The sequence below is a fragment of the Anser anser genome (genome assembly GCF_964211835.1).
Source record: "Anser anser genome assembly, chromosome: 2".
NCBI classification, from domain to species: domain Eukaryota; kingdom Metazoa; phylum Chordata; class Aves; order Anseriformes; family Anatidae; genus Anser; species Anser anser.
Window position 1 is genome coordinate 96,878,597 of NC_139721.1, and position 17,385 is coordinate 96,895,981.

The 17,385-nt window shown below is 42.2% G+C and overlaps 1 protein-coding gene across 3 annotated transcripts in view; it reads right to left on the minus strand.

The window, feature by feature from the left end:
- Positions 1–17,385, minus strand: part of EEPD1 (endonuclease/exonuclease/phosphatase family domain containing 1) — a 108,442-nt gene that overhangs the window by 14,179 nt on the left and 76,878 nt on the right. For all 3 annotated transcript variants that reach the window (XM_083823551.1, XM_083823550.1, XM_083823549.1), the window contains one exon: positions 14,243–14,294. In XM_083823551.1, the coding sequence (XP_083679677.1) occupies positions 14,243–14,294 (52 nt within the window). The remainder of the gene's footprint in view (positions 1–14,242; positions 14,295–17,385) is intronic.

Here is a 17,385-nt window from a genome sequence, read left to right on the forward strand (position 1 = left end):
GATAAGGAGCCCGTGCCGACTGCTCCTGGCCTCTCCAGAAGCAGACAGGTACAGGAACGAGCTTACACAGGGCAGCTGGAAGAAGCTGAGGAAACACACATTAGAGTAGGAACAGGAGAGGGAAGGCACAGTGTCTTGGACTAATTTGGAAGTAAGGAGAAGAACGCATGTTGGGCTGGCACATGCTGGGGATCGTAAGGAATTACAGACTCCCTATCACCTCATGCCCCTCCCCAGGGCGCTCTAAGCACTGCCAGCAGCAGTAACTATTTGTGCATTAATTAAGGTTAACTCTCTTCCAGTGCAGTAACTCTGCACGCTACAAGAACTGCCAGCAAGCAGCCGGCAGTAACCCACAGGCAGATCTCACATCCTGTTGTTCAGGGTGCCCTGGGTAATCTTTGCTTTCTTTTGAGGTGCTGTTTGTGCAGCCACTCCAAAATCAGGCAGAGTAGGCCTGACAGGCACAACACCACTCCATGCACACAGCTTGCCCCATCAGGTGTAACTTCTACAGTACAAGTGCTGGGGACCACACCGAGATGGGGACCTCCTTTGAGGTGAGCATCCTTTGCCTGAAAAGAGGTTGCACTACTCCTTTACACACTTAGGAAATCAAAGGTGACCCAGGAAAACAATGCCTTAGGGCAAGATGTAAAAAGCTAGATGTAAAGCTAGATGTAATTGTGCGTTTCTTATCAGCCAGTGACTCCTCGTCTGTAGATATTTTAATTTCAGACCTGGAGTCAGAGCACAGGCTGTAAAGAGAGTGAGGAAAGGAGGAACTGTAAGGAGGAGCTTCCAGTGTTAGCACATTATTATGGCACAGTATGCCTTGTCTCAGTGCAGTAATCATCGCCTGAACTTTAGAAAGGCACTCAAGGCAATTAAATGTTTATTTTGTTTAATTACCACAAATGCTTTCAGGCCAAAAGGACACTGCATTAAATGTAAATAACAACTTACTTCTTCAAAGCAAAGATGATTTTAGTTCCACTTAACAAGGAGGAGAGAAGAGAGCTTAGGGAATAAACATTCTATTTCTGAATGTTAAATATGCACAGTTCTTTTATTTTTAACAGGCACTAGGGGGAGCAACTTTAATGAGTACAGGAGATGCATATGAAACTTCTATCAGTTCCTTAGCATTTCACATATGTTAAGAGATGGCACATTAGTAAAGATTTGACATCTCTGTGGTGAAAGTGACTTGGAGTATGAGTTCTGAAGAGCACAGGAGCTGGCAATAGCTGAAAAGGAGACTTTCACCAGCAAAAACAACAAAAAGATGTATAACTATACAATTAGGTCAAAATTCTCCACCTTTTTCAAAGCCCACCTACCCTCTCCAAACCTGATTCTTCTGGCAACAAAACTCCCATCCTGAAACATGATCTAAAATATTCCAGATAGAAGATGCAACAAAACTGACAATGGCTTCACGAGACCATCTGGTGCTGGCACTATTAATCCATCCTTCAATATATACTTCCACTGGGTACTCTATATAACCTAAAAATGTTCCTAGAATTAAATGCACGCCATCCTTTCTTTTCTTTATAAATCCAAGAGTGGACTGTATTTCTATTTCCAACTGAAAAAGCAGACTTGAGAACCTACAAACCTTATCCAATCAACCATCTACAGGACACAGCTACAGCTGGTGCTCCCTAATCGAGCTTGATCCAGAAAGCTGAGAGCAGAAACATTGAGAACATTTTTGAAATCAACACCTTCAGTTTTCACTTAAAGCGCCCTGATTTGACACTGATGCTCCTAAAGAAAAAGAGCATTTTGTTAGATCATGTTTGAGATGAGGAAGAAGCAGAGTTAGTGGGGGGAGATCTTTGTGGTGGTTGTATTTTCCTGGACTCACTGCTGAGGCTGGGGTAAGAAAACAGGTCAGGGCTGCAGGAGAAAAGCACTTGGCATCCACATCCCCGCAGGCAAGAGCAGCTAAGCAAAAGGACACAGAGGAGCATCAGGCCTTGCGGTTGTGTCTGGGTTTTGAATAATCAAACATAACTGCAGGGAAGGAAGTGTTATTATGGCTATAGCCTAAAACAGAATCAACACTGGATCCTATTTCCTACTGACAACAGCATAGTCTCAGGCCTTCCTTGCTTGTTTGCCTTACACTGAAGTGTATCCATATCCTGTTTGCAGAGGTAGCCAAAAATTCTGGACAAAAACAAGTAGATGAACACAAACACTGGTGTGGGGGATGCACTTGCAGATGAACCACATAAATAGTGCAGAGGAAATAGAGGTGGTCCTGTGTTAAGCTATAATGTTTTATACATGCCCATTCAATTAGTCCCTTCCAGGAAGACCTCATGAAACGTTTCATAATATTTATTGATTGTGTTCTTCGAGTATTGATATTACATAAAGGCAAATAAAACTTGGCAGGTGGAAGACAGCTAGACCGATAATTATTAGTGTTCCCAAAGGAGAATAAAACTCCACAGGCAACAGAGATCTCAGACATATCAATACATTTCCTTTTGGAAAAGATTTCTCTTTCTCCCTCTTGAGAATAATTCTACAATGAAGATGTCAGTGAGGAAATATATATTTTTTTTAAAGTGTGGTTTATAGAAGCCAAGTTATAAAGTTTAGGAGAAAAATTCTGTGACGGAAGTAAAGATAAGGAACAAATCTACTGAAAATGTCACAGAGACAGAACTACTCTTGGCAAGGTTATCGACCCGTCCTGTCATGTTAGCGTGCCCTGTTTGCACTGTGTCATTGAGACCTGACATTCTTTACTTACTGGTTTGTCGCTCTGGGAGCTAAAATAAAACATTGATGATTGAGTAAATGCTGTCATTCTCCACACTTTTCACAAACATTATATCTAATGAATCCTTCAAATGGCTCCATCACGAGCAGCAAGACTGAGGCAGAGCCCTTCAGCACCAACCATTCAGCCAAACCCCCTAACCAGCACCTGGCTTCACACATAAAGCTGCACCTGCAGGCACAACCATCACCTCTTTGTGTTTGTGCAGACTATGGGCACAGAAAGCTCATTTGTTGTGACAACATGCACATACAAACATGGACATGTTGGTAAATATGAGAGCTCCCTCCTGACTAGATGTAATGGGAGTTTTTCATCAGCCAGTTTCCATCACCTGGCACCGGCTGTTCAATCCATTCCCACTCTCCCAGTTAGGTACCCAGGGCTTCCTCTTGCAAAGGGGATGCTGGGGGCAAGCCAAGAGAAGACAATGAGTTCAGAAATGCAGGTTATACCTGTCCTTTTCCAGTCTCCTGAACACAGACCACATGGTGGCAAGCAGATGACTTTTTCTGCTTGGGATCCCAAGTCGTGGCCTGTCATAAGGGAGGCACCTACAGCTTTTCCATCAGTTTGAGCATAGCTCAGTGGTGCCTGGAAAATGTGCTGCTTCTTAGACATCAACCCAGTATTTCTGACAGACACCCATGAAGGAAGGATTTCCTTCTTCTGAGGATCAGATTCTTCGCTTCCAAATGAGTGCTTCAAGCACCATGTCAAGGACTGGAGAGCAAACATCTACCAGCCTGCAGCCTCGCTGCCCAGCGAGGTGATTCTTGTCCTGAACTCCAGGCTTTGCTGCAAAGACCATTTCTAAGCTTATTACACAAGAAAGGAAACCTCCTGGATTGAACTCCTCAGAGGAGACAGGATGAGGAAGGCACGTTTTTCAAGCCAAGCTATGTGCAGGCACAGGCTAGAAACTGAAGTGCTGAGATTGGGGTCATTCTGGGCATAACTCTCGTTACCAGAGGAACACTAGAGCAAACCATTAAAGGACTCTCAGTCTTTAAAACAAAACACATCACCCTCACAACAGGTATCTGAGTCCCTTAAGGAATCTGGCCACATTTTGAGCCAGCCCATGGATTTGAACCAAACTGGAACACGAGGCTCCCTTCTGCAGCTGCTGTGTTACTCACCCATTGTAATTTATGAATGTGCGGGAAATAATTATGCTGATAAACTTAACATTATCTCAATTATCAAAAGTGTGTAATGATTTGTTTCCATACACGAACCTGTTTGAACCAAAGCAAATTTTTTTTCTGTTAGGTTTTACAGGATCAGTTGGGGAGTGGTAGGAGCATAAGTTTGCACTCCCAAGTGATTTGTTTTCCTTTCTGAGCACTTATTTTGGAAAAAATCAACCATGAGTTTCTACACTGTCCTCCCAGATGAGCTCACCACAGTCACCCAACTGCTTATTTTTTTGTAATACCTGAGAGGAAATTACATTCTTTATCTTTGATTATATGATTTTAAAAAAAGGATTGTAGCCCATAAAAACAGTTCTATGCTCGTCTTTTAATCATGGTGTTCCTGGGACAACAATTTAGATCATTCACTGGCACCTTCATCTAGCTTCATTCCAAACAAAAGTTATTATTTATATAAACAATGTCTTTTTATAGGGCTTGAAAAGGAAGACACGGAAACCTTTGGTGCAGAACAGTGAAACAACAACTGAAAGACGGAACTATCATAACACACTTTAAGTGCCAGGGACTCTATTAAAAAATCACAGGATGCTCGACTACCTATTGTCAAAATGGGCTATGAAACATCTTTCAGCCAGGCTGCCATTTCATGGGAAACAGTCTTCACGTATTTGGTAGAAATATAGGCTGTCTTTTAGTTACGAAAGAGAACACCCATATTGGCCAACCTGTGTGTAGGAGCAGTTTTATGGGTTTTCAATTTCTCACATTTCCATTATACGCTGAGCTTTTTCCTTGTACTTCATGGGACAGACCCATTTTGCAAAGACATTTCCTGAAGACTTCTTTTCCTACCCTTGAGCGCTTTTTTTAAAACATAATACCGGAATTGAGGCTCAAGAGCTTGTCAAGGATGGTCCATAAAGCCTTGCAATTAATTCAAATGAGTGTTTTAGTCTGCGTAAGTAGGCAGTATAATCATTAACAGCAATAATAGCATGCTAAGGGAGCTAATATGGTACAAAGAAGAATAAAAAAAGAAACCTTCATGATTACAAGCGTACCTTTTTCATCGAGCTGCTTTAACAAGAGATGAGTGGATGAGTTCAAGCAGTTTTCCTATATTGTTATAAAGCTGTCTGCTCAAGCAGTTGGCTGTGCTAAAATCATAGCCACAACACAGTTGAATTATTTACTTGTTACCATATTGTCTGCTGTAAACGTTCAGTTGCTTTTTCACATTTTTTCCCAATCTCATTATTTCCAAATGAAGAAGACAAGTTTCATCTTGCTGCCACTTCAGCCATCAGAAAAAAGCAGATGCACCTCTCAGGGAACACAGACGTATGCTTAGGAAAGTATTACTGACATTATTAAAGCAACGACGGCTCAGATTTTTGTCTTTTTTGGGAGATACTATACGTGTACTACTATAGACAGTGCCTCAAGCAGTGACCAATATAGAGCTCCAAGTCTTTCACAAGGTAAGGTATTGTATGCTCAGCCAGAGCACGTGTACTTCATTTTGTACCACCACAGCCACCACTCTGCAGGGCCACAGCTTGCCCAGCAAATGTTTGGAAAGCTAAACTGCATGCTCATTTGGATTAGATATAAGGCACCAGATAACCACAAGTCAGTAGCTGTCTGGGAACCCTTCTTTTATTTTTAGTTCCTTGGCTAAAAATAAAAATGGCCCCCCATTTAGTGAGCCAATGCTTTTGTCATGCAACTGGGAAGCTCTGTGGTGTGGTGCAAGACCATAATACGTGACAAGGACCTTACTCATCCTGCACTCACTGGGACTACATAAGGTGAAAATCAATTCATCAGAACCCAGCCCTTAACACAGAAGGCAAATAAAAAATCAGCCTATGAAACATGAGACCCAGGAGTGATAAGAACTGGTTTCTTGTTCACCAATTAAAAATAAACAAACCAAGCCAGAGAGCTATTTGCCACGATCTGAGTCTCCTTACCTGCACACTGCCTTGAGCCAAAGGAAAGGAGTATGGGAAAAAATGTGCTAATACAAAGGAAGAACAAAACCAAAGGGGAATGGGGAAATCATACAGTTTTGAGGGTTATTAATCAAGGAAAGCTGCTTAAACACATAACGTAACTAAGTCTCACTCTGCCACACTGGTAAAGTCTACTCATTTCCAGAAATGCAAGTAAAGTGTTGAGGTTTTTGTCTTTTCTTTTTTTTTTTTTTTTTTTTTTTTAACTTTTGGGATATACGTGGAGGTAAAGATGAACTGGACTGTGCTGATGTGTAGAATGAGAAGGAATAAAAGCAGCGTGTTATGAGAACTTCACTGACAAAAAGGAAAATCGAACGGCCCTCATTATTACAAGACCACAATTTGGACACCTCCTCTACAGAGACTTTCATCAAAAACTGTAATTCACAGGGCATTTTACTTCCATCCATTTTTTTCCTACTGTTAGAATACTGTTTTCCCCAGCTGATTTACATCTCTGTTTAGAGGAAGCATTCTTTCCCATGATAAGAATACAAAAACAAGGAAGAGAAATGTAATATGACTCACAACCATTGCCAGTCTCAAATATAATTCCTTCAGGCATCGATTACACTACATTACAGGACACTGTGCCACCTTCTCTAAAGCTATTTATATCTGTCTTGTATCCTATTCCATTACTTCTTTCTTGGATGCTTATTATTAGGAGGATCACTTACAGGCATTAGGACATGTAATCTCACCTTTTTTTTAATCTCATACACTTTTTCTAAATTATTTTTCACACGTCTACTCCTTAATTTAAGGAGTCTGATTTGACATTCACTCCACTCTGAAACAGCACATTCTTTATTTAAAGGTTTGCATGAGTAATAGATGGTCTACTGTCTTCTACCAGTAGCACCTTTTCAACTGAGTCCAGGAGACTGCCCTCAAACCCTGACCAAAGCTCTGCTCAAACAGATGCAATGTACTCTGGCTCTCTGTAGGGAGCAAATGAATTACTTAATCCACATAAATAAACAAAAAATGATTTAGGCTGATATTACAAAACTTTTGCTGCCATGCCAATGTATTAAAAAGTAGGGGAAAAAAAAACACAGACAAAAAGAACTTTCCTCAAAACTGCTGACTGCTCAGAACTGGTCCTGTTCTATGAACTGGCTTTGTCTTCTACCATCTTATAGAAGAAAGACAGGAAAAATCAACAGATTAAGGACTCTTCATATTACTTCTACCACCCACAAACTGAAGTTAAACACATGCTAGCGTTTGTAAGTACACATTTTTTGTTTCTCCTTGGTCTGGAAGTACAGAGAATGATTTTACTAATGAATAAGTTTAGCTTCTGTCCAGGGACAGAATTAGATACCTACCGCAAACAAACAAAAAAACAACAACAATAATAACAAAAGCCAATTAATATAATGAGCAATCTCCATACCACTAGTTCCTAGAGACACACAGCCACGCTTTGGGGGAGAGTAACAGTGCCACTCCTAAATGACATTTTAAGAGCAACCCATGCTCTCCATGGCTCCCAGTGATGTGTACAGCATTGTTTCATGAGAAATAAGATGGGAAATGCAACTAGAGAAAAAAATCCAACCAAGATCAAATAAACCAGTGATATAAGTAGGTTTGAGCCTGTGCTTCCTATGCTGCAGAACACATTTCATTTATACCCATATGAAGTCTGGGTGGGGCTTATGCCCTCCCCAGGAATCATTCTGACAAAATCCATGGCTTCTGGCTCTATCCAGCTGAAAATGGTTCAATGGCATAGGTACAATAACAGGTTACTTCCCTTTACCCTGAGATTTCTGGACCCAGGGGATGAGGGGTAAGTAAAAGACTGCGCCCTTGGGTATTACCTGCACTCAGATAAAGAAGCAAGAGAAAGGAAAGAGAAATAGAGGGAACCATAGGAAGGATGTTGGAGAAAAGAGGGTAAGTAATAGAGAATAATGTGAGAAAAGAATTAAAATAAACTCAGCCAGACAATTTGGCTCTCTGTTGGAATAATCTCCTTTTACTGGGAGCAGTCAATCACTGCCTCCTCGGTGGCTCCAACGGAACAGGGCAGGAGTACCAACCCCAGCTGATGAATCACGAAGTTGAATTAGACAAAGGGTACACAGGGAGGCTTGGCTCCCCCTCTCCTCTCTAGGAATGGGGAACAGAAAAATGAGGCAGCAAAAGGGCTGGAAGAGACTGAACAAAGGTCCTGAGTGAGTCAGTGGCAAGTCTCCTATAGGAGACTTCAGTGGCAGCTCCCAGGCTTGTGCAGGCCAGAACCCAAGGCGTAATGTTTGCCTGCAAGGGCAGCATTTACTGCACGACCAGCCACTCTGTGCGTTTGCCACGGTGATGGGCCAGATAAATGTCCTTGGGTGACCAGCTGCTCCATGTCAAGGCACATTACAGTGCCATTTCAACTGCCCTAGCAAGTGGACACAAAAATATTTATATCCATGCAAGCAAGAAGCCATGTGCCTATGCTTACCCATGCAAATGGAAAACAGGACCTCTCTTCCGAACACCACAAAACTCCTAGGGATAACCTTTCACAAATAAACAACCTGCCCTGCTCTGAGAGGGATTTTATAAAGAACAGAGATTACAATGGGTTTAATCACGATTAAACACTGATCTGGCTCAATCTACTCAAAAGCAGACAAAAGATAAATAAAAACCTCCAGCAGATGCATTTCATACTGGAAATTCTGGAACCTCAATTGACGTCATACTTTTTATGTTCAGATAATATCTGGAGGAAACAGTACACTGGATCAAGAAAACAAAAGCAAATTTCTAGTTAAAATTCTTCATGTGCTGTGTAGAAAGGCAAATGCAACATCAGGGAATGCTGTAGTGTTTTATAAACTCATTTTTCACAGTAGCTGAAATGCTGCTGTTAGAGTGACGCAACTGGAAAGAAACAAATTCTCCTTTTTGCCCTGATCTCTTGGGTCTTATCCTGTAAAAGTGGACATTACTCACTGTGCTCACCACTCAAAGGCATTTTGGTGATGCGACCGATAGCCCAGCTGAAGTGCACACAGCACTTATACACCAATGCACGCAGGAAAACAAGCAGAAGGAGTTGGAAGCCACAGTGCAATTAGAAAACTATGATCTAATTGCTATCATGGAAATGTGATGATACAAATCACACAGCTGGAACACTTGAATCGGGGGCCACAAGCTTTACAGAAGAGATAGGCAGGGAAGAAAGGGGGCGGGGGGGTGTTGCCCTCTGTGTTAAGACACGGATAGATTGCGAAGAGCTGCCTCTGAGAAACAGCCATGGACAGGATGAGAGCTTGTGGGTAAAAGTTAAGGCCGGACCACCAGAGGATGGGGTCTGCTAAAGGCTGCCTGGCCGAGGGGAGCCTGTTGCTGAGGCCTTCCTGCTTCAGCTACAAGAAGCGTCACGCTCGCAGGCTCTCATCCTGATGGGGACCTTGACCCCTGGATGTCTGCTGGGAAAGCAGCACAGCAGGCCGCGAGCAGCCCAGGAGACTCCTGCGGTGCACTAACGGTAACCTCAAGGCCCAGGTTTGTGGCAAACCAACTAGAGGAGAAGCATTGCTGGGCCTGGTGCTCCCCAACAGACAAACTCGTTAATGAGGCTGAGACTGGAGGCAGCCTGGGCTGCAGCGACCACACCATGGCTGAGTTTGTGATCTTAAGAAATATGGGTCCAGCAAAGAGTGAAGTCAGGACCATGAACTTTAGAAGAGTGAAATTCCAGTCATTTAAATAATTCCTGGGACACTGTCCTTAGGGACAGAGGAACTGGTCAGAACTGGCAACTCTTTAAGGGCACTTGGAGTGCAAGAGCTCTCAATCCTCATGTGTAAGAAATCAAGAAGGGAAGGCAGGAAACCGGGATGGCTGTACAAGAACCTGCTGGGCAAACTGAGGCACAAGAAGGAAATGCACAGGCAGTGGAAGCAGGGACATGTGGCCTGGGAAGATGTGCAGAGATGGGATCAGGAAAGCCAAGGCATGGATGGAACTGAGCTTGGCAAGGACTGCAAAGAATAACAAGAAGGGATTCTGTAGGTACATTGCTCAGAAAAGAAGGAGCAAGGAGAGTGTGCCCCCTCTGATGGATGAGAAGGCAGAACTGGTAATGACAGACATGGAGAAGGCTGAGGTACTCGACAACTTCTTTGCCTCGGTCTTCACTGCTGGTCAGGCTTCCCACACCTCTCATTTCCCTGAACCTGTAGATGGGGGCTGGGGTGCAAAGTCCCACCCAAGTGAAGAGCAAGTGAAGAGCAGATTCAAGACCACCTGATGAAACTGAACAGCTACAAGTCTATGGGGCCTGATGCCATGCATCCCAGGGTCCTGAGGGAACTGGCTGATGTAGTTGCCAAGCCACTCTCCATCATATTTGAAAAATCATGGCAGTCAGGTGAAGTCCCCAATGACTAGAAAAAGGGAAACATCACTCACTGTTTTAAAAAGGGTAGAAAGGAGGACCTGGGGAACTACAGACCAGTGAGCCTCACCTCTGTGCCAGCGAAGATCATGGAACAGATCCTCCTGGAAACAATGTCAAGGCACATGCATGACAAGGAGGTGATCCAAGACAGCCAGCACAGCTTCACTAAGGGCAAATCATGCCTGACCAAGCTAGTGGCCTTCTGTGATGGAGTGACTACATCAGTCAACAAGGGGAGACCGACCAACGTCATCTACCTGGACTTGGCAGTACAGATCCAAGGCTGACTGCAGTTAATGGAAGCATCCCTACCAGTTTCAGTTTGGTCTCCAACTCTGCATCTGCCTTAAGTTTTGCTTTTACTGAAATAAATACTGTGAAGGTTTCTGTTCACCTTCAAGTCTCCTGTGCAGACCATATATATACATGGTGTGCTGGGATGGTTTATCACAAACTAAAGAATGAAGTAAACGTCCCCTGTAGTGGACACACAAAATATGCAGAAGTACAGAGCACTCCACCTCAAGTGTAGAGAGAGAACACCTTCACCACTTCCTTTTAAACATACAGGTTGGAGGAACACCTAACACAAACTGAAGTATCTCTGCTGAAATTTAGCAAAAGTGAACTAATTTACTACAGCTGAGAACGTGGCCCCAGATTTTTGTCAGTGGTGTGTTTGCTCTTATTGTGAAGAGAACATACCACGTCTGCAGCAAAACAAAGACAGAAGTATTCTGAGGACAACTCTCCCTACACATTCTGCTGGCATCAAGCATCAGTGACAGCATTGTTTTGGCATACTTGTTGCATAGGGAAAGGCATGACAGATTTAAACACTAGAACAGAAACCGATGTGAAATGTCACCTGGCTAAGCAGATCAACTTGTTAATTACCTAAACAGATTTATTTTTTAACTATAAAAACAGCATGTTTCTCAGGAAAATTATTTTTTCCCCTTTGCCAAATAAATGCAATTAACACTTGCCAAGTACTCTGGAGTTCTTCATCTGCAATTAAGGACTTCACAAAATTAGACTGGGTAAAGCATTCAAAAACACCTTGGAGCAATAGTGACCCTGGAGGTCTCTCCCAGAGCTGTGCTCCTAGAAGAGGAAATGATGCTTCTTATGGGATCTTCTACATGCTTCTACAATTGCCAGCACACCTGTGTACTCAAAACATTTTTCTCTGAAGCCTGGGTGGCCTTGAACCCTACTGGGAATGAGGCTGTCACAGAGGTGAGCCATCACTTGGCATCTCACCGCCTGCGTTTGTAGCTGCCCCTGGCAGCAGCGGCACTTCTGAAGCAGAGGAATGCGAGCACGTCAGCAACACTGTCCTGTGACAGCCAGGGTGAGCTGGGTTAGGAAGCAAACATCCTCACCCATGCCATGCAAGGTACCTGCTGGAATGGTCTGACAGAATACGGCCAAAATAAACACAAACAAGCCTGTCTTCGACCCAGAATTTTCTCCAACTAAAGATGACTCTTGTTCTTGTTGTGTGACCTGGTTCCATTTCACTGAGTCCATTGATTATTTTCCTGTTTGCATTAATGGCATGCTGGGGTGCATACAGGTGCCAGCAGCACCCCAGAGAAACAAACACCCAATGAGCAGCACCAAGGCTCAGACAACTTTGTCGAGAGCCAGGATCTATAATTAAACCCTGTCAATCATCCCTTCTGTCTTGTCAACTCTGGATGTAAATGCAACAAATCATGGTAGATCTTTGGCTTAAGGGACCACTTGGCCAAATTTGCCCTGACACACATCAGGACTTTGAAAATTAAACAAACAGTATTTGCATAACACAAAACTTCTCACAGTGAGATAATTTTCAGTGGCCAATGTGGGAAAAACATATGAAGATAACGAACTATATAAGACTATGTATAACATAATTGATTTTTTTTTCCATAAATAACAGATATACCACTTTTGAACTCAACTGCAGCACCCCACTAAGAGCACAAAGCCTCCTGCAAAATACCTGGGGGGGGGGGGCTGCCACCTTCTTCAGACCCCAGCAGTTCAGTAGCAGCTCCCAGACTGCTTGCAAGCTGCCGGAGCTTCAACAGCCTGCTGCTTCACGTGCCTCCCCTCCCAGCCCGTAATAACATTGCAAACAGATAACAGCAAACTGTGTTTTGCAGTGCCAGATCATTTTCTTATGCTGTCTGAAGACCCTGAGGACACTTGCTACACATGCACTTCACTGTGATTTGATTTAATGGAGCTACTCTGCAGTACAAACACTTATGTGAGCCCAGAAGTCTTTTCAGAAGACACTGTTGTTCATCAATGTGTTTTTACTCATTTTGAGTTTTCATGCGAGTATCAAAAATATGTAACATCACTTGCAAAGCTGAGTACTGAATTTTAGAAATAAACAGGTTACAAAATTTTGAAACCATCATATATAACTGTAGTCAAGGAAATATGATATTCTATAAAGTGTTGTACAGGAAAAACACATTTAGGTTATTATGTCCATAGATAGCTTAAAGATTTTTTCCCTTGAAAGTACAGAAGATCAATCTTGTAATGAATATTACAATATTATTTAATAATATCCTGTATTCCTGCAATACAATACAGATTAATGATTTATGAATACAAAATTCAGCACATATTTTCAAGCCTGATTTTGGAAGCAGGCAGGACAAGGAATTTTTTTCTAGCCTACTTTTTTTCTTCCTTTATTTAACAAATAAAGACAGCCAATTTCTTTGAACTTACATAATTCCACACTGTTGTTTTCCAGAGGGCTAAACAGGCTTTTTAATTTCTTTAAGCTTGGCATTGTATGAAAGTAGATATCAAATATTCAGAGAGCTCAGTTTAGAATGATCATTTTTCTGATGCAGAGCTTTTCTGAAGAGCTTCCTGCAAAGCTACAAACAATGGCAAAAACAGCAATTCCCACCAGGTTGACGTCACTCTCTGGCCAAGCCTTGTTTTAGGAGGCCTTGGGCCAAAGGGAGGTTCATGCCTGACAAAAACGTGAGAAATTTATAGGGTATGAGATATCAGAGAAGCTGACTACTGCAAACAACTATAATTAACCTATTTTGCAAAAGGAGTGTTTATGAACCTTGTCTTCTTCACATGTAAAAAGCCACAGTATCACCTTCCTAGCCCTCTGTCACTACCGTTTAACAAAATCCAGCTACTTCTGTCAAAATCAAAGTTGCCCAAAGCCAATGAAAAGCTCAGTATGGCTCCTCCTCGATGCACTGAGCGCTTGCTGTTTGCAATTCCTGTTATCCCCAAGAGGGCTGACGGATGGCAGGTCCCTCACCTCCTCAAATACCCAAGCATAAAGCAGCTCCCTGGTGCAGACATGAGGAAAGCTCAGACTGACATATCATGCACTCGGCTGGTGTCATTAGGGCGGACACGGAGCACATTGAGCAGCCAGCTGCTCTGATCCTTTATCACTAAGTTAAACCACATTTCTTTTCCAAGGCACCTTCTTCCATTCTCTGTGTTCAAACGGGGCTCCTGAGACGCTCTTCCTTCTTCAGACATTCATTCTTGTCAGTTCAAATCATCTACCTCTCCAAGCTGTTAGCAAGGATTGATTTCGGGAAAGCCGATATGGGCAGACTAGAGGCATTGCTTATTCCAAGTCCATTTTAAAATCAGAAAACACCAAAAGCATGCAGTCAACTTCGACAAAATGTCACCCCCCTGACTTCATGTCCTATGCAGCTAGAAAGAGGTACCCCATGAAAATCCACGAAGTTAAGAAGCCCTGCTAACACAGAGGACTTTATGAGTTCCGGTGAATTATTACTGTTGTATTACATATATTTTTAAATACCTTTTCCAGTGCTTCTCTATCGACCAGCTCCTGCACAGCCAAAAGCTTGATACTGCAAGAAAAAAACACACAAGAGAAAAAAAGAATCAATCACACCATTGCAAGCATAACAGAAACACAAGTAAGAGCAGAACTGAAGTTCTCTTCTTATTTTCTCACCTCAAAGAAGTTTATAGAAGTATAGATAAAAAAACCACTCAGGATATAATAAACTAAAGAAAGAGAGAAACAGTATTACTTTGCTTGATTTAGCTGTTCCAAAAAGATTTTCTGCTTTCCGCTTTACGAGCATATCTGAATTCACTTTACAGAGAGCCTGCATTTATCATTACGTTTTTAATACCCCAAATTAATACTGAAGGACCTTCTGAATGATGAGCACAGGGAAAGAATCTAAACATTTCTATCATTTTTAGTCAGCTCTGTTCTTCAGTATCAACAGGTTTCAATGAGTCTCACAATAGTCATTCCAGGGAATTTACTGTATTATAGATGAGGTACTGTACCTAAGGCATCCCAGCTAAAGAAATTTGAGGGAGATAGGAGGGAAACATACATAACTGAAAGTAGGGTGAATAGACAGTAATCAATAATCATTGTCCTTGTAAAGCCACTTGCTAAGCAAACCCAAATTTCTTCATTTACTGAATCATTTCTCTATAGGCTAAACTCTGCTCACTGAATTGCATTCCTTTCAACACGACTCAGTTACCCAAGTAGGATTTTGCCCTGTAAGACAGTTAACTCAGGTAAAATCACTTCTAAATCAAGGTATGTAAAAGAACCTTGTTCCACTTCTGCACTTTCATGATCGGTTTAATGAGTAATCATAAATTACCCACTCTTCTTCAACTTCAGTTACTTGCACGTGTCCCCAGTTACTGCAAAAGCCCAATCCTTTCCAGGCTAAGGAATTTCAGGAAGAGATTTTATTGCATCCCCACCAAGCTGAAAGACTCCCAGGATGGGTAGGAGCCTGAAAGCAGATGAAACTGTAGAGATGTTCTACTACCAAGTACATTTAACTAAAACATAAGAGCACAGCAGGAGGAGGGCCTATTGAACATTACCCATTCTTTTTCAGTCACTGTAGACTTTTAAATCCATTCCATGCTGAACTTACCACTTCAGTCTTTTCCATTACAAAACAACATTTTTTTTCCCACCAACAGATGCATGACTTAGGTAATGACCTCCGTTACCCAGTCTTAAAACTCGTCGTTTAGCATATTATACTTACAGTCCTGAGGATAACTTCCTTTACTCAGAGATACACAAACATTTGTGTTGCAGTGGAAGAGTCAAATGATGCATACAAATATTGTTTAAATTACTCTCATGACTCTAGACAGACACAGGACAGTAAAAAGCTCCTATTCAATACTGTGCGCATAGCTGATGTAGCAGTCTGTCAAAGGATTTACTTTGCCGTGTACTACAAGAAGTTTTATCAGCCGTTCCAAACCTCAGAGCAATGTTGAATAATTCTTGAACATCCACCAATATTCTGGTACATTAATTATGTATGTCCATCCCGTAACGGCAGTCAGCAAAACATAGCTTTGGTCGTGTCCTTCTACTGTATTACAATGCTTTCCATTACAAGTATTCACAGCCTTAAACCGTAAACACGCATGTGCTTTCACTTTAATGTACTTCCAGTTTTCAGATGTCTTCAAAAGCATCATAAAAAGCCTACATCCAATGAATTATGAATAGCCCCTGGCTGTGCATTCCCAGTCTGTAGAGCCTATTATTGCTAAGACAAAGAGTGTTAGAGATGGTTCAGAAAACAAAGGGACAATCAGGAAGAAAAGGTACTCCACTGAAGTAGAACTGCCACAGTAGCAAGGTGCACACGATCTGTCATGGCATGGAGAACACCCTACGCCGCACATACACATGCCAGCAGGACGGGAAGGGGCTCAGGGAAAGCACAAAGCCGACACAAGGCGAAGTCTGCTGCAAAGACTGTTTCAAGCCCCTACGTGCGTAGTGAAAGCTAACATTTTGCCATTCCCTTTCACAAGCTGTACAACAGTGTCTTTTTAATTATGCAAATTACTTTTGTGTTTTCCTTTTGAAGCCAGCAGTTGCATGAGACTTTGAACACTTCATCATCAAAAGGTAGAAAATATCCATTGAGATTGCTGACGCTTCTACCAATTTACCGATCTATTTTACCAACATTAATTATCTGACACTCAATAGCTGCAGAAGAAAGATGAAGCAGACTGCCAAAATGCAAACACTGTTTTCATTTGAGATCATCATCTTATTGTACACCCCTATCCTCATTGCCATTTACAGCAATAAAACCCCACAAGAATTCCTTCAGCTGGCATGCTTTTATTTAAAACAAAGTATACTGAGTTACAGAAAAACAAGTGATAAAGAAGGGAGCATGAATCCTTTTCACTTTACCTCATTATATTTACAGGGATACTGTCCTCCTGCTCAGAGGTGAAGAGACCCCCACAAAACATTTACATCCTGCAGAGATACTGGATATACAGGGCCAGAATCAAATCTGAATTAAACTCTGTTACACGATTTGCAATAACAGTTTTCGTGGCCTGTGCGCTTGACTCCTGCTGAGAAAAAGACTTTCCTCTACTGTTCTAAACTTACAGAGATCAATGTTTTCCCCGTATTTTCCTAACGGTCCTCGCTGTTTTCCACTCAGGCGTCACCTTCATACAGCCAGCCACAAGACACTTGTTTCCTTGAAGCACCGGCACCGATGCTGCCTCTGCCCCTGGGTTACAGTTCACTGCCTGGAAAATTGCTCTCGATAGCCATTTATTTACTGCTCTCTCTTCCAGCGACTCCAAGCAATTGTATGTGCTACTTCATGCAATGTTGGCTGAGAAATGCAGCTTCTTTTAAAGCTGCTGCTTTGGGGGTTTAACGCTTTGGAAAAAAAAAATCATGCTGCTTATTTCAGCTATTATTTTTATCCTACAAGTAGTGAAAGCAGCACGCACCCACATACACTGTTTGTGGCTTATGCGTTTGCTGAGGATTTCAGAGTACAAGGGAAAATGGCTACTTAGCACCTGGGGGACAGCTGATAACACAGAAATGCGAAGACAGGTACTGAAGGATGATGCCGAAGCCAGAGCTGTCTGTACAATGCTACG